The sequence below is a fragment of the Schistocerca serialis genome, chromosome 1 (assembly GCF_023864345.2).
Source record: "Schistocerca serialis cubense isolate TAMUIC-IGC-003099 chromosome 1, iqSchSeri2.2, whole genome shotgun sequence".
Taxonomy (NCBI): Eukaryota; Metazoa; Arthropoda; class Insecta; order Orthoptera; family Acrididae; genus Schistocerca; species Schistocerca serialis.
In genome coordinates this window covers 868177637-868196393 of record NC_064638.1, presented here as the reverse complement: position 1 = coordinate 868196393, position 18757 = coordinate 868177637, and the positions used below count along the sequence as shown (strand labels likewise).

The window sequence follows — 18757 nt, the reverse complement described above, 5'->3', positions numbered from 1 at the left end:
TCGACGCATCATGAATATCTGGTGGCCAGAAAAAATATGTAATGAGGAGCTCTGGCGAATAACAAACCAGATACCTATAGAAGACCAGATACGAGAGAGAAAGTGGGGATGGTTGGGGCACACCTTAAGAAAACCAGATGGAGCCATCGAGAAAAAAGCATTGGAATGGGATCCCCAGGGATCAAGGAAGAGAGGAAGACCATGGGGCACATGGAAGAGGACAGTGGAAGGGGAAGCAAAAAGAGTTGGCAAGACCTGGGCAGAATTGAGGCAAATGGCCAAAGACAGAGACGGATGGCGAGTTCTCCTGGATGCCCTATGTCCCCATAGGGGCCAAAGGAATTAAGTCAAGTAAGTCCTCTTCTGATACCACGTGTTCTGTGTGGTTAAGTTGTTTCGCACACAGAAATGAATTACATTATCTCCTTTCGGGTTTTTCTTCCCTTAACCATGAGGACCGATGATGTTTTCACATCCTAGTGTTTCTTTACCAGATTGAGTATTGAGATCGCCCATAATGACGGTGTCCTCCTTTCGTATTTGTTCTTTATGTTCATTAAGGAAGTGCTCTTTATCCTCCGCGCTACATCTTGTCTGTGGTGCATATACTTGCAAAACAGTGTGTGTGTTCTACCAGCCCTTAGTCTCTTCCGGATGACCCTGTCTCTCGCGTATTTGACGTCTGCTGTATGTCTATAACTTTAAGGAGGACGAGGCAAATTCCATTTTTGGAGTCACTCTTGTTACCGCTCCAGTACAGAACATATTCATTTCTGACTCCACAGGCAATGTCCGTAAAACTACATTCCCCGCTGATGCAGCTACTTCCACAGCATTGTCTGTTGATTCGTGGTCTGCTGTTTCTGTTGCGGATCACAATGGCGACTTTTTGTTCGAATTTATCCCAACTGATTTTACTATTTTCTCAGTGCCCTCGCCCGTCGAAGAACCCCACTTCCTTAACATTGTTTTTAGGCGTGATACATGACCTTGCAATTCTTCTCGTCAGCACAGCAAAAACTAATACGATGGCACCAAAGCCAAGCCGGCCATGTGGTGCAGCGGTTTGCGATTTTTGGCTAGTGCTGCTGAGGTCCCATGTCCCTTTTCCGGCGACTACATAAATCTTTTGCGCTTGTGGAATGGTCCGGAAGGAGTTCACTCTGTGTTTGTGTGGCTATCTCAAAAGTTGTTCTTCTTGTTGTGGTCTTCAGTCCTGAGACTGGTTTAATGCAGCTCTCCAAGCTTCTTCATCTCCCAGTACCTACTGCAACGTACATCCTTCTGAATCTGTATAGTGTATTCATCTCTTGGTCTCCCTCTACGATTTTTACCCTCCACGCTGCCCTCCAATACTAAATTGGTGATCCCTTGATGCCTCAGAATATGCCTCACCAACCGATCCCTTCTTCTAGTCAAGTTGTGCCACAAACTTCTCTTCTCCCCAATCCTATTCAATACCTCCTCATTGGTTATATGATCTACCCATCTAATCTTCAGCATTCTTCTGTAGCACCACATTTCGAAAGCTTCTATTCTCTTCTTGTCCAAACTAGTTATCGTCCTTGTTTCACTTCCATACATGGCTACGCTCCATACTAACGCTTTCAGAAACGACTTCCTGACACTTAAATCTATACTCGATATTAACAAATTTCTCTTCTTCAGAAACGCTTTTCTTGCCATTGCCAGTCTACATTTGATATCCTCTCTACTTCGACCATCATCAGTTATTTTGCTCCCCAAATAGCAAAACTCCTTTACTACTTTAAGTGTCTCATTCCCTAATCTAATTCCTTCAGCATCACCCGACTTAATTCGACTACATTCCATTATCCTCGTTTTGCTTTTGTTGATGTTCATCTTATACCCTCCTTTCATGACACTGTCCATTCCGTTCAAGTCCAAGTCCTTTGCTGTCTCTGACAGAATTACAATGGAATCAGCGAACCTCAAAGTTTTTATTTCTTCTCCCTGGACTTTAATACCTACTCCAAATTTTTTTTTTTGTTTCCTTTACTGCTTGCTCAATATACAGATTGAATAACATCGGAGACAGGCTACAACCCTGTCTCACTCCCTTCCCAACCACTGCTTCCCTTTCATGCCCCTCGACTCTTATAACTGCCATCTGGTTTCTGTACAAATTGTAAATAGCCTTTCGCTCCCTGTATTTTACCCCTGCCTCTTTTAGAATTTGAAAGAGTGTATTCCAGTCAAAATTGTCAAAAGCTTTCTCTAAGTCTACAAATGCTAGAAACGTAGGTTTGCCTTTCCTTAATCTAGCTTCTAAGATGAGTCGTAGCGTCAGTATTGCCTCACGTGTTCCAATATTTCTACGGAATCCAAACTGATCCTCCCCAAGGTCGGCCTCTACCAGTTCTTCTATTCGTCTGTAAAAAATTCGTGTTAGTATTTTGCAGCTGTGACTTATTAAACTGATAGTTCGGTAATTTTCACATCTGTCAACACCTGCTTTCTTTGGGATTGGAATTATTATATTCTTCTTGAAATCTGAGTGTATTTCGCCTGTTTCATACATCTTGCTCACCAGATGGTAGAGTTTTGTCAGGACTGGCTCTCCCAAGGCCGTCAGTAGTTCTAATGGAATGTAGTCTACTCCCGGGGCCTTGTTTCGACTCAGGTCTTTCAGTGCTCTGTCAAACTCTTCACGCAGTATCGTATCTCCCATTTCATCTTCATCTACATCCTCTTCCATTTCCATAATATTGTTCTCAAGTACATTGCCCTTGTATAGACCCTCTATATACTCCTTCCACCTTTCTCCTTTCCCTTCTTTGCTTAGAACTGGGTTTCCATCTGAGCTCTTGATATTCATACAAGTGGTTCTCTTTTCTCCAAAGGTCTCTTTAATTTTCCTGTAGGCAGTATCTATCTTACCCCTAGTGAGATAAGCCTCTACATCCTTACATTTGTCCTCTAGCCATCCCTGCTTAGCCATTTTGGACTTCCTATCGATCTCATTTTTGAGGCGTTTGTATTCCTTTTTGCCTGTTTCATTTACTGCATTTTTATATTTTCTCCTTTCATCAATTAAATTCAATATTTCTTCTGTTACTCGCATGTAAAAGCAGCGAAATTGACTCACAAGTCACCGAAGTATCGTTACATCGACAGACTTCCAGGCAAGGTGACACACAATGTTCATTTATTAGCAACAAAAGGATCAGCTGTTTTTTTGGGTTGTAGAGGGAGAAACTTGCGTATTACGACTAAGGATCTAATTTTTTGCAAAATTCCAACCAGTTCTATAGGATTTAGGATTGGATCAAGTCTAGATGATATGGCACCAGTAGTTAGAGAATCATTTTATTCCAATATCTTGTCACTGGAATAAAAAAACTGGTTGATACTTTTTAATTAACGCCGGAAGTTCGGATTTCTCTTTTCTCTACACGTTTTAACTTCTTTCTGTCCATATCTACATGATAGTCCGAAGGTTTCCTGTTATAGTTGTAGAGGACAAGTGATCACGAAACGGTTTTCTGCATTCTTGTTTGACTCTCTGGCACTCTTGTTTGACAGTACTCGGACCCCGTCACTTTGCAACGTTTGTGTAGTGTATTTGAGGGTATGAAAAATGAATAAACTACCGGCCGCTTAAATTCTGGTTTAGCATTTTTTCGTGAAAAAATTAATGTATTATGCTCTTTTTGCAAGTACGTTCTGTCGTCCTCTTATAATGAGATGTGTTTGGTGTTCATAGGGCACTCAACGGTAAGGACATCACATACATCCATGCCAGAGGAAGAATTCGAACCTGCGACCGTAGCGGTTGCGCGGTTCCAGACTGAAGCGCCTAGAACAGCTTTTTTTTCCATTTTGTTCGATACACAGTCGAACTCCTCTAATCTGACCTTGGATGGTCCGTCGCTCCGGTCAGTCCGACCACGCTCAGGCCCGCGATCCTGTGTCGACTTGTCACTAACTGGACGCCTGTCGGGCTATTGTTGCGGTGTCTATCGCTGTGCATATTGTTATACTGTACGTTATTGTGCAGTTTTATTCTTTGTTGGGAGTAAAGAACGTCTTTGTTTGCTTTATTCTGTGTTCTCTACAGTACTTATTACTGTAGATTCATTGTGTGTACAGTTGTCTGGATTCAAACGTAAACACGTAACTCTTTCACTAAATGAAAAATTCGCAGTGCTACAACGACTGGACGAAGGAAAATCGCTCCAAAAAATTGCAAAGGAACTGAATGTAGGTGTTACGACAGTTAGGGATTGGAGGAAGAATCGGAAAGACATTTAATCCTATACAGTTACGATTGATGGTGAAAACACTCTGAAGAATCGCAAAACATTAAAAAAGCCTAAACTTGAACTGCTTGATAACGCATTGTGAATATGGTTTTGTCAAGAAAGAAGGAAAGGAACTCCAACATCCGGGCCAATTCTCAAAGAAAAAGCGATAGTTTTGCACAAAAAACTGGAAGCCGAAAGTAAATTTGCTGCCAGTGAAGGCTGGATTGACCGTTGGAAAACTCGTCTTGGTGTCCGATTTGTTTCTATCTACGGTGAAAAACTATCTGCCGATGCCGCAGCTGCTAAGGAGTTTTCTGTTAAGTTTCAAGAAATTGTAGAAGAAAATGAACTGTTATCCTGCCAAGTGTATAACATCGACGAGACAGGGCTGAAAAATACACTCCTGGAAATGGAAAAAAGAACACATTGACACCGGTGTGTCAGACCCACCATACTTGCTCCGGACACTGCGAGAGGGCTGTACAAGCAATGATCACACGCACGGCACAGCGGACACACCAGGAACCGCGGTGTTGGCCGTCGAATGGCGCTAGCTGCGCAGAATTTGTGCACCGTCGCCGTCAGTGTCAGCCAGTTTGCCGTGGCATACGGAGCTCCATCGCAGTCTTTAACACTGGTAGCATGCCGCGACAGCGTGGACGTGAACCGTATGTGCAGTTGACGGACTTTGAGCGAGGGCGTATAGTGGGCATGCGGGAGGCCGGGTGGACGTACCGCCGAATTGCTCAACACGTGGGGCGTGAGGTCTCCACAGTACATCGATGTTGTCGCCAGTGGTCGGCGGAAGGTGCACGTGCCCGTCGACCTGGGACCGGACCGCAGCGACGCACGGATGCACGCCAAGACCGTAGGATCCTACGCAGTGCCGTAGGGGACCGCACCGCCACTTCCCAGCAAATTAGGGACACTGTTGCTCCTGGGGTATCGGCGAGGACCATTCGCAACCGTCTCCATGAAGCTGGGCTACGGTCCCGCACACCGTTAGGCCGTCTTCCGCTCACGCCCCAACATCGTGCAGCCCGCCTCCAGTGGTATCGCGACAGGCGTGAATGGAGGGACGAATGGAGACGTGTCGTCTTCAGCGATGAGAGTCGCTTCTGCCTTGGTGCCAATGATGGTCGTATGCGTGTTTGGCGCCGTGCAGGTGAGCGCCACAATCAGGACTGCATACGACCGAGGCACACAGGGCCAACACCCGGCATCATGGTGTGGGGAGCGATCTCCTACACTGGCCGTACACCACTGGTGATCGTCGAGGGGACACTGAATAGTGCACGGTACATCCAAACCGTCATCGAACCCATCGTTCTACCATTCCTAGACCGGCAAGGGAACTTGCTGTTCCAACAGGACAATGCACGTCCGCATGTATCCCGTGCCACCCAACGTGCTCTAGAAGGTGTAAGTCAACTATCCTGGCCAGCAAGATCTCCGGATCTGTCCCCCATTGAGCATGTTTGGGACTGGATGAAGCGTCGTCTCACGCGGTCTGCACGTCCAGCACGAACGCTGGTCCAACTGAGGCGCCAGGTGGAAATCGCATTGCAAGCCGTTCCACAGGACTACATCCAGCATCTCTACGATCGTCTCCATGGGAGAATAGCAGCCTGCATTGCTGCGAAAGGTGGATGTACACTGTACTAGTGCCGACATTGTGCATGCTCTGTTGCCTGTGTCTATGTGCCTGTGGTTCTGTCAGTGTGATCATGTGATGTATCTGACCCCAGGAATGTGTCAATAAAGTTTCCCCTGCCTGGGACAATGAATTCACGGTGTTCTTATTTCAATTTCCAGGAGTGTAGTTCAAATGGCTCTGAGCACTATGGGACTTAATTTCTGAGGTCAACAGTCCCCTAGAACTTAGAACTACTTAAGCCTAACTAACCTAAGGACATCACACACATCCATGCCCGAGGCAGGACTCGAACCTGCGACCGTAGTGGCTGCGTGGTTCCAAACTGTAGCGCCTAGAACCGCTCGCCACCCCGGACAGGGCTGAACTTTAAAATGTTGTCAACAAAAACACTCGCAGCTTCAAATGAATCCGTGGTAGGAACGAAACTTATAAAAAACAGAATAATAGTCATTCCTTGTGGCAACGCAGATGGTACCCACAAGTTCCCCTTGTTCGTCACTGGCAAATCTAAGAAGCCAAGGGCATTCAAAAATATAAACTTATCTTCCTTTCCGGTTTATTACAGCAATCAAAAATCTGCTTAGATGGACTGCAACCTTTTTAAAACCTGGTTTTTCGACGAGTTTGTGCCATCGGTCGAAAAAGACTTGAAGCAAAAAAATCTGCCTGTTCGTGCTCTACTACTGTTGGATAACGTACCATCACACCACCTGAGGAAGATTTGGTGAAAGGGGACATAAAAGCTCTCTTTCTGCCTACTAATGTGACCTCACTCATCAAACCAATGGATCAGGGCGTTATCGATTGGGTAAGAAGGCGATATCGCAGAAAGTGTATCAGCTCAATCTTGGAAAAATCTGAACGAGGTCATAACTTACTTGAGGCAATGAAATCCCTGAACGTCAAAGATGCTATTTACACAACCGCTGCAGCATGGGATGAAGTGAAACCAGACACACTATGGAAATCGTGGCGTAAGCTTTGGTCACAAGTTATGACTGAAAATGAGCATACTGAAGATGAGCAAAACAGCGACGCACTGGAAATCGTTAAAGATCTACAAACTCTGGAGCCGAACGTCCCTGCCAGTGAAGTTGAAGAGTGGATCAACGAATGTAACAAAGACTGTGACACTTTTGAAGAGCTCAGTGACGACCAGATTGTTGCCACTGTTAGCCGGGAAACTCTGAATGAGAACTCGGACGGCGAGGACGAACCCCCACTCGGATTTCACACAACGATGCAAAAAACGCTTTAGATATCGGCCTTCAATACATCGAGCAGAATCCAACTTCAACTCCAATGGACGTTTTGTGGATAAAAAATGGAGGGACACTGCAGCTAAATCTAGACTAACATCCGCTAAACTTTTTTCCAAGTAATTTCTTCGTTTTTACTGTGAAAACAATGCATACAGTATAATCATTTCTTAGTTTATACATACAGTAGTTTATTTCTTTGTAAAAAATTTCTTTTTTGTATACAGTGCTATAAAAAAATTTTAGTTTACAGTATTTATCGTTTATACGTTATTAAGTACAGTACAGTACCGTAATTTGTTTGTCGTTTTTCCTTTTAAAACCAATACATATTATACTGTGTGTAGACGTTTTTTGGTTAATATATTGTTTAACAGTGTAAAAAACATCTTTTTATATTACTGTAGACGTCTTTTAGCTCTTAAATAGTTTAATTTTTTTGTACTAAATGTCTTTTTATATTTTTTGCAATAAATATTAGATTTTTCGGATAATCCGACCTTTTTTTTCTTTCCGACTATGGTCCCGGTCCCGAAGGTGACGGATTAGACGGGTTCTACTGTAGTTCGTAGCGATTGGTCTGGGCGGACGTCACAAGACATCCGTTCAAGTTGATCGTTGATTTCTTGACTCGGTTGTTTTATTACAGCGAGAGCGCAGCCCTCTGACCGAACACGCTGAGCTACCGTACCGGTTATCCGCTCGGCCGCAACGGCCGGCAAGGTGCCCCACATACAATATATCGTTCATTCTGACATCTTTTAAAAATCAAATTTTGTAGATAGAACAGCTTTTGTCAGAGTTTCTTTGGTAGTCTGGAAGTCCAGTTCTATGGGACAAAAGCTGCGAAGTTTTTGCAAATATTACCTTTATCGTCAATTAAATGTTTACCGTGTACATTTTACCAAATTTGCTTTGGGGCAGATACCTGGATCATGGTACACTTGGCAGCGTGCCCCTCCTTCAATAATTTGCGCACAATTGACGTAACGAACAGCTGACGGTCGACATTTGCTTGCACCACACTGACAGTTCGCAGTTGACCGCGTGTGGGATTCTGTGACTGCACCTCTGAACTCCTGAAGTAAACAGCGTGTTAAGATGTCGATTCGCGGAAGGATACGTCGTCCAGATTTTATTGTGAACAGCTTCGCAGGAACAGCGATCCAGACACTGGTTGGCGGCCAGCAGTGGTCGACGGCGTGTTGTGTTGCGTGGTTGTGTGTTAGGGCACATCAGGTAAGTAAGCTAAAGGAAAGTATGTTCTGTTATGTACTGTACGTGTAATTATTTTTACAGCTGCATAAACACTGTTTTTCTTCCCTACAAAAAGAAAAGCCAACATGTTGTCCTGTGGGATGTCTTGCGTGAAGTATTTACTGTTCTCTTTCAACCTGTTGTTCGTGGTTCGTAAGTTACTTCTAAAGAAGCTGTCAGATTGGAAAAGCTGTTTTACTCCTTTTGTGTCTGATAACACGTGTGAAGAACGTAAGTCTTTTGCATTGAGAACTCGAGCATTGCTAGTCTTCGTTCCAATACATGTAAGAAGCTAAACACGTATTTGTACGCAACAAGCTATATTTAATGGTAGGTAACGATTGTACATACCGTCATCGCATTTGCTGCCACTATGAGAATAAACGGCGCGTTTCCGTTTTGGAAGAGATCACGTGCCCTGTGATGTGATTGACAGGAAAAAAATAGAGCATTAGCGATGACAATTTTAGTGCTTCAGACGCTAACATGCAATATTTGTTGGTTTTTCGTAGCTATAGTTGCTTATTACGAATCATACACTTTCAGTGCTACTTCGCATTAAACATTTCTGATAAACGCATCATTTTTACAACGGTTTATATTTATTTATTCGTCGGTACACCATTTGCTAAAATTGTATCGGACATGTCAGAAACAGAGAAATAATATGTGCATATAAAACACATACAAAATGGGACAGGATAAAGTAAGGCAGGAAATCGGCCACGGCCTAATCAAACGAACCATTCCAGCATCCATCTTTGTAAAAATGGGAATCCATGGAAAACCGAAGACAGGATGGCTGGACGGGGAACAAACCCCAGTACTCTTCAATGCAACACGAGTCCAGTACTTACGACTAGAGTAGCCACCTCACTCGGTAAATGATTGGAAGAGGAATAACAAAATACATTGTCTACATTGTGAGTTCAACATGCACAATAAGTAAATAAAGGAAAAAAATTGAAAATAAAACACTACTGAAAAAGTGAAAAAACGTGAACGAATTACATGATACTCCATAAAAGTAGAAAATGCACAGTAAGTCAATCAGTGATGCAGATAAAACGTGAAGATTTGATTAAAAACACAAGAGTGCATTATACAGCATTGCTAAAAGGTGTGAAGCACGGGCACATGAAACCAGCAGACACTAAAAAACACAGTTCGTGTGCTACAGAGACAGGAAGTGCCATAACGGTTTTAAAACATGTAAAATTGTTACAACTGAGTGACAAGCATTATATTTACAAGGAGTGAGGTTTGATTCTTCACCTAGCCATCCTTACCTAGGTTCCCCGCCCTCCTCATGAAACGTGACGTGCCAATTCTGGGAGTGTGACGGTAAAGAGACTCTAACAAATTCCTTTTTCTACCCTTTACAGTTTAGTGTTTTCTGTTGACATTGATGCAGAGCCATCAGTACATCCTGGTGGGAAATGCTAAGATTAGTCCCCGAAGCAATGACTGAGTTAACCCTGCTGTTTTCTTTAGCTTTTCACGTTTCTAATATTTGTTGTTTCCTGTAAAAATAAATGGTATTATACTACAGGCCCTTGCATGATTGGAAAAAGGACACTAAGGTAGACCATAACCACCATCAACGTAGTAAAATGCTTAAGGTCTCAAACAAATTGTTAGGCAACATATGACACTATTTCTATTCACGGAAAATTTCAATCTGTTGATAATGGAAACTGGAAATGTTTAGTTTCCTATTACAGTTGATTTTGATATCAATAGGCGGAGCAAATAATTGTGTGCTGCTTACAAAAAAACTCGTAGTGTGCCCACTTTATTTGGTCCTCAGCTCTGTGCACTTGAATCTATAGACATTGGGAAAACATGAATCTCCTTTGCGTTCTTTTTGATTGCTGACAACTATAGCAGTCACACTATTTAGTGTAATGTAAAAACTGGTAAATACTTTTTGAATTATTAATTCTAAAACCACATCCAAAATACTTTCTGTATAGTTCTTCCAGTACTGCATTTTTAAGACAGGAAAGTTGCAGTAAATAGTTATGTCTGTTCTTGCAGTAAAATGGGTTGTGCTATAGATAATTCACAAGCTTTTGCTTCTTCAGTCCTATGTAGGCATGTGGAATATAGCACTTAATTATAGGCAAAAAAAATGCCTAGTGCCTTGATGTAATATTTAATGTTGTAGCTATTAATCCAAGAAACAATTAAAACAACACTTAAATGATGATTAATTTATTTTTTCAGATTTCTGGTATGGTAATTGCATCAGTTGCTTTATTTGCTCTTCATGATATATCGTATTATGATTTATTCTTTGGTGGAAGTGTTCTTGCTGGAAGTATGCTGCTAGTTACGGTTGGAGTCATTGTTTTTATAGTTGCATTCTTTGGTTGCTATGGAGCACTGAAGGAAAATCGTTTTATGGTAATTACAGTAAGTATATTTATGAACATAATGAAACTGATGCTTTCAGATATAAAGGGACTCAAAAGCTTGTACTGACAGTTGCTATGAAGAGTTGCATAGGTTAAGTATATAATTATTATTTCTATTCAGTTTTCAGTGCTACTTTTCATCATCTTCATTATGGAAATAGGTGGGGGTATAACAGCTTATGTCTTGAAGGATGTTTTGAGAGATGAGATAGATACTCAGTTAAATAGCACACTTTCTTCCTACAAAAACTATGAAGATATTCGAAGATCATGGGACATCTTGCAAACAGATGTGAGCGCACACACACACACACACACACACACACACACACACACACACACACACTCAGTTAAATAGCACACTTTCTTCCTACAAAAACTATGAAGATATTCGAAGATCATGGGACATCTTGCAAACAGATGTGAGCGCGCGCGCGCGCGCGCGCGCACACACACACACACACACACACACACACACACACACACACACACCCGCGCGCGCGCGCCCACACACAAACACAAGCTGTATGTATATGAGCTATATATATATATATATGACAGGTGTGTCACATGTAATAAACTGAATAACATAGTTTTAAAACGTTGTTTTCCACTGAAGCTAATTAAGTAGTTATGGTCAACATGCCACCCCCCTTCCCCAACTCTCTCTCTCTCTCTCTCTCTCTCTCTCTCTCTCTCTCTCTCTCTCTCCCCCCTCCCCCTGTATGATTGTTTGTTTTTATTTTGGTCAGAAGGTTGTTGGTTTATTTTGTGTGCTTTCACTCTAAAACAAATAACAGGAAACAATATAAGAATAATATAATAAAATAAATAAATAAATGTAAGAATGTTTTTTTCCATGCATGCTGCTACAACTCTATGGCCGACCCCTGCACCCCGAAAGGGACTATACGCTATGGTAGCCTTCCAACCCTTATCCATAAAGAAGATTTTAGTTTGGAACTGTGGGAGTGGGGTTTGAAGATATGGGTGTCAAAAGAGGGCATAACACCAATGAATTTCTTATTGGAAGTCAGAGAAGCAGCTGGGGAAAATGCTGAAGTGGCCAAGGCTGGCAGCTATGTTCAAGAATGTTCCAGGAGGTTCAAGAATGTTCAATGTTCCAATATTCTGTTGTGGTCGGAATATGTTAGTGTTCCAAAGACCAAGCAAATCTGGACTTGTTTGGGTAATACTTCATCTGCATAACTGCATTTATTGTAGAGAGGTCTCTGCAATATACATTTTGTAGTAAATTTACTTCTCGGTGTTTCTGTTGCCAATAATAACCCATTTCAGAAGCAAAATAAACCATACATTTTTTGTAGACTCCGCGTACTTGTACTGTGTGAGTGGCACATGCCAAGACAGTAGATCTGCATTTGGAGAGACGGCAGATCAGATACCTTTCTGGCCATTGAGATTTAGGATTTCTGTGGTTTCCCGAAATCCCTCAAGGAAAATGCTGGGATTGTTATGTCAACAAGGACACACGTGATGGTTCAAGTGGCTCTAAGCACTATGGCACTTAACATCTGAGGTCATCAGTCCCCTAGACTTAGAACTACTTAAACACAAATTAACCTAAGGACATCACACACATCCATGCCCGAGGCAGGATTCAAATCTGTGACCGTAGCAAAAGTGCGGTTCTGGACTGAAGCAGCCCAGAACTGCTCGGCCACAATAGCCAGCGACAAAGGTGATATCCTTCCCCAATCTCAGTTTGTTCTCCATCTCTGATGATCTTGCCATAGACGATATCTTAAACATAATCTTTCTACCATTCCGTCTTTGAGATGTTTAGAAGAGATGTCTTTACACCACAACCTCCGAAATCTTAAGATGTTCGGAAGAAACAAGCAAAATGTTTTGACTTTATAAATTGTCATCCTATTGGCTATGTAAAACTGATGCATTGCCAATCTGTGAGCAGTGGAGAAATACCATCGTGATTGCCAGTGGTTCTGATCTACACTTTAGCCAATGAAAACTAATAAACACCCCTGTATGTTAGATAAGTTGAACAAATAATTGAGCAACAAATGATTTTCTATTAAAAACGTAACCTTTGCACTGTATTCATGTATTCTCTATTAGTTTTGTCAGTATATGGAATATCCAATATTTTTAGGGGTATGTTTGTTCTCTTGACTGTTCTTACCTCAAGAGCCTTTGCTTCAAGAAATATTTTCATGGTGTTTGTTTTGTACTTTACCCCATGTGCTGTTGATAAACATGTCTTTTTGTATGTTGCTTTATTTCTTAGAAATATTAGTCATATTTAACAACTGTACAATCCACACTTACAAAACTGCTGTTTTTGTATAAGCCCTTGCACCTTTTCAAGTACAGTTGAAATGTTTCAAGATTACTGTTACAAAGAGTAGAAAAATAAAAACTTAAAATTTTCATACTTTCAGTTCCATTGTTGTGGTGTCAATGGACCTGATGACTGGGCTAATGCAAGTTTGAAGATACCTACCTCATGCTGTGATGGCCATGATGTTAATGAGCCATGTAAAGAATCAGTATATCAGAAAGGTTGCGTGGACTTGCTTGAAAAGTTCATCAGTCAGCATGCTGTAATTGTTTGTGGCGTTGGAGTAGGAATTGCTTTCATTCAGGTATCTCGCATATTAAACTGTTTCCCATATAATTTGCAACAATTTTGCCATTGTACCAGTTAAAAAATTTAGTATTCCAATATTGATAAGACATTGTTTGAATGCCACAAGAATCTTAATACATAAGTTGCATTTAGTGAGTAGATAATGATTTATCGTAATGTATCCCAAACCTTCTAGATCAGAATTAGACAGTAGATGGTCTTAATCTAGTATTTTGGAATAACAAACCAATGGGTGGTTGATGATAAAGCATTTCTTGCAATCATTCATTTAATGTGTGATGCAGCAGGATGTACTGGCCAGAAAGCCAAACAAATGCAGAGAAAAGTTTAAAGTGAGCTTGTCATCCTATCTGGTAAGTTTCCCCTGACCTGGGGTTCTGGGTGACTTCCCCAAACTGTACCCCTGTCCCTAAACCTCACCAGTCCTTTTCATTCACCACTCTTCCATTGTCTTCAAGAGGAAGCCACTGGCTCTGAAGGCTTGCAAACTTTAATACCTTTTACACGTGTGTTCTCCCACCAAGTGCTGAGTAGATTTTTTATCCATTCACTTACATTATAATTCATCCAGAATAAATGAGACAAAATTTGTTTCACTTATCTCCATTCTAATTTTATTCATGTGCATGTTTGAAACAGAGCAAGTCATTCTGTATTAGATTTGACACTCCTGTAAACACCGAAGAATGTTCTAAATGATGATTCAGCTTTTCATCTGATTCTGTGAGAAGCTGTAAAAGTTGGGCATAATTTCCTTTATTCATAGACCCATGTGACTCATCACGTGCTCTGCATGTTATCTCTTTCACTGACAAGTAACATATCACATAAGTGTTTCATTATGTTCCTGTTCTTTCACATGAGATTATCTTGTAAATTAAAAGCTGTTTTATGATTATCCAACACACAATAAATTCTCATCTGCATAAACATAATTTTGTTTTCAATTGATTACGGAGAGCAAATGGTTTTGAGACTGGTGGTGTTTTCTAATAGCTTTGTAAATGTTAGCCCTGCCACAGTAACCAACACTTTGCCAAAGGGATTTTTCATTTACGAACGGGACATGACATACAGCATTTGCATGCTGGGGAACCACTTGTTGCTGTTATACAGTTAGTATTGAATGTATAATTTCATTTTAGTTGTGATGCATATTTCAGGTGTAGGTACCCCCCCCCCCCCCCAATTCTTGTCTCTTGGAAACTGCAAGCAGCAGAGCTGTCAATAGGAATCCAACAAACTGCACATTCACACTGGCATTGCTCTGCTAGAGTTTCCATGCCTTCTGCGTGGTATGCTTACCTTCCCACCAACTAGAGAATACCTGCGCAGTGTTTATTCCAAACTGTTAGAGCATTTTACGGCATTGAGATAACGTACAACTTTCTACCATAGAAGTAATTGTTAATCACCTTAACCAAAAGCACATTTTCCATATCACCAGAAAATAAAATAATTATCTTCTTATATCCTCACACCAAGACCGCATTCTGCTCACTGTGGAACCTAGCAATGTGGAGAGTAGCATGTACCAATGCTCCATGGAAGTCACACGGCCATTTCTACAGCCCACCCAGATAACATTGGTCCACACGTGAATCCTAAAGCTGGGGTTTCACATGCAACAAAAATGATGCCACTTGGCCATCACTTGAATGGTGGCACCAAAGTTGCACGTGGAAATGCCCAGATTCCAGTGGAGCCACTCAGGTTACTCATTTCTAGCTAAGCCACAAAAGTTAAAGATGCTTTAGGCACCACTTTCCTCCTCCCACCACTGATAAGTTAGAAGGGACTGTCATATTTGAAACTAATGTGCCATATTTGTTTTTTTTTTTCATATTTATACAGGTGTGTTATAAAAATGTGTACTTTCAGTGGTACGTAATATTAAGAATCTCTCCGAAACAAACTTGTTTGTGACTACACAAGTATTATTTCATTAAGTGAAGGATGGTTTGTGGTTTTACAGCAGCTCATTTTATTCTAAAAACAGTGAAAATAAATGCAATCCTGGCGGTATATTCAGATAATAAGAATCTAGTACTGGAAACTTCAGTGATCTTTAAACAATTGCCTAGGGGATTTGAGAAAGGAAGTAACAAGGTTTCTGTTGGCAGTAGTTTTTCATACTGAGTGTACCTGTTAATAAAGGAATTAACTATATTACAGTGTCTCTTAGTGTTTCACGGAGTGTAGCTCCAATATTAGTTTCAGAATAAATTTAATATTTTGTAATATTCAACTGATGTGGTGGGCAAGAGTGAAAATAATAGCATTTACATTAGTTTTTAGGGTGTCGTAAAGGGCATCCAACATATCACATAAAAACTTTGAAATTGTAGTTTTGAGAACGTGGTATAGGCCTAAATATTGGAAAGACGTAGTCACCATATGTAAAATATTAAAGTGACAGTTCTAGTTTTATTTGAGCTGGGACTGCATCTTTAATCAGAATATCAGATTTTTTAATAGAGCTTGAATCACACCTGTGCAGGTACTCGAAATTAGCTTTCATTATCCAAAAGTGTTTCATGTGTCTGTCTTCATTTATGAGTGCTACATCCATTACTTTGTTTGATGCTTCTGTATTATTTGTATGTTAATTCCACTTCCAAATCCAACATTTGTGTGTACTCTTCTTCTTGTTTGATTCTTGGGTTGGTTCTTACCTAATACCATAACCTGAATAACAACACAAATGTCCGTGCGAATAATCCAAGCTGATGTCATATTGAAAATAGTACCATGACAATTTTGAAAGGAGCATGTGGAAACAGAACACAGCACTACTGCTGTATCAGCTGTCCTGTTACAGCTAAAGTGGCTGCAGAGGTCAATAGCCATCTTCGAGACTCTGTATCTACTGACACTGTCTGCTGAGAAATCCATAAAGCGAATATTCATGGATGAACTGCTATACCAAAACCATTAGTGATGACAACCAATGCAAAGAAGCTTAAAACATGGTGTCAGGAGCATAACTTATGGACGGCTGATCAATGGAAATACGTCATACGGTCTGATGAGTCAACGATTTCGTTATTTCCAACATCGGGTTGGGTTTACATCTGGAGAATGCCAAAAGAAACCTACAATCCTGATTGCTTGATTCCAATGGTTAAGCATGGAGGTGGAAGTGTGATAGTGTGAGCAGTCATATTATGGTATTCTGTTGGTCCCATCATTGCTCTCAAAGGCTGTGTTACAGCCTGATTATGTGGACATTTTAGGTGATCAGGTGCAACCCACAACTCGAATGTTGTTACCCAACAATGACACCATATTTCAGGATGATAATGCACCCATTCACACAGTCAGGATAGTAAAATCATAGTATGAGGAGCATGCAACTGAACTGCAGCGCCTTCTTTGACTAGCACAGTCCCTGGACTTCATTATCGAATCCTTTTCAGCAGTATTGGAGCGCAGACTCCAAAGCAGATTTCTGCCCCCTTGTCATTACAGGAGTTAGAAGAGGTTCTGATCGAAGAGTGGGGAGACTATACAATCATTATATGCCAGTATTCCAAGAAGAATTGCTGCTGTATTACTGGGAAATGGGATCCAGTCCCTTATTAATAAACCATTCCCAAGTACAGGTTTTCACATTATTTTGCCTATCCCCTGTGTCATTGGTGTTGTACCCCTAGATGTGCAGAACTGTGTATGTCGCGTCTTTTTAAAATTGAGGGCGAGACCATTTGCAGATAAGCAGTCAATGATAGTTTTAAGAACCCAGTCAATTATAGTTTTAAGAACATCGTTTACCATTTCTTCTGTTTCTGCATGTATTCTTGGAGTGATTGCTATACTAGTGTTATCCACAAAAAGGTCTAATTCTGCTTGTTGTATATTAGATGGAAGATTCCTCGCATATATGAGGAACAATAGTGGATGAGGAACAAATGGTGAACTTAAGATGAGCCATGGGGAACCTCATATGTGATTTCTCCCTAGTCAGAATTATGCCCCCAGACTTCATTGGTTGAATTACCAAGTAAACGTTTCTGCACTCTTCTTGCACTCTAGATATGACCTAATCCATTGGTTGTCTGTACCATCAGTCCCATAAAACTTCAGTGTATTTGCGAGAATATTTAATGATGGAAAATTTGGTGAGTGAAGATGTTAATGGCACCCAGTAGAACAACTCTTATTTGTTCAGTATATTATTGTTGCCAAGCAGAGGTACTATTCTAGAATACATCACCTCAAAGATTTTGGAAGATGATCTGACAGTGAAACAGGGCGGTAATTATTGACACCTCTCTTTATCACTTTTGTTGAAGAGGGGTTTGGCAACGGCATATTTCAGTCTTCCTGGAAAAATGCCTTGAGTTAATGATGAATTACATATTTCCAGTAAGTCTGGGCTTATTATATGGGAACAAATCTGTGGTACTCTGTTGGAAACACCATCGAAACCAGATGAGCTTTTACTGTTTAGGGAACGTGTGTTTTTCTTAATTTCAGGAGGAGAAGTTGGTGATACAATCAGATGATTGAATTTTATGAGGGTTACTTCTTCCACGTACTGTTGTGATTTTTCTCTTGAACTGTGTCACTTATGTATGTAGTCATGTAAGATATGAGTTACATCACTCATTGGAATAGTCACTTAATAAAAAGAGGTCACAGTGAGTATAATCTGAAAGAAAATGGCACATTTGATAAGTAAAACAGCAAGTTTCTGTGTGTACCTTGTAGATGTTTAGATTGTGTCCTTGATATTGGAAGGTAATCTGATTCACCCTTCCCCCCCCCCCCCCCCCCCCCCCCCAGGTGGTTGGCATAATTCTAGCATGCTCCTTGGCAGAGTCAATTAAAAAAAGATACCAGGCTCTGTGAAGTGAATGGTCCTTTTAAGTATGTTTTAGTGATTATTGTTATTTGTGTGCATATTTATTTAATGGTACTCTTAAGTTTTGCTCATCTTTAAGATAGTGCTTTTGGAATCTCATATTTTGAATCTAAATGTAATTGTGAAGCCTGAATGGATGTAATTCTTACATGCACTGCTACTTCATAAGACTGTAATGTACATATCTTGATTAATATTTAGTATGGACAAGCATTTAGAAGATTTCCACATGTATCTTCTCATTGGCCATATCATATTTTATATGCAGTGTTATATTTTTGACAATGTTTCCAATTTACTTGTATTAATTTTATTTCATTGTTCTAATACCTGTAGAAACAGGAGTCACAGTTTTACTGGATGCTCAGTATTCATGGACTGCTTTCACAAAATTTAA

The 18757-nt window shown here is 40.8% G+C and overlaps 1 protein-coding gene across 1 annotated transcript; it reads left to right on the top strand.

Moving 5' to 3' along the window:
• The first annotated feature begins 8465 nt into the window (after positions 1–8465).
• On the top strand, positions 8466–18757 carry LOC126441437 (23 kDa integral membrane protein-like). Its single transcript, XM_050090681.1, has 5 exons — positions 8466–8725; positions 10671–10917; positions 10990–11153; positions 13285–13488; positions 18282–18757. The coding sequence occupies exons 1-5, from the start codon at positions 8528–8530 to the stop codon at positions 18345–18347; spliced, it is 879 nt and encodes a 292-aa protein (XP_049946638.1). The 5' UTR covers positions 8466–8527; the 3' UTR covers positions 18348–18757.

Coding starts and splice junctions, on each gene's coding strand:
- LOC126441437 (XM_050090681.1), top strand. CDS start 8,528: ATGTTGTCCTGTGGGATGTCTTGCGTGAAGTATTTACTGTTCTCTTTC. Junction 10,918..10,989: donor AGATATAAAGGGACTCAAAA/GCTTGTACTGAC, acceptor TTCAGTTTTCAG/TGCTACTTTTCATCATCTTC. Junction 13,489..18,281: donor TAGGAATTGCTTTCATTCAG/GTATCTCGCATA, acceptor CCCCCCCCCCAG/GTGGTTGGCATAATTCTAGC.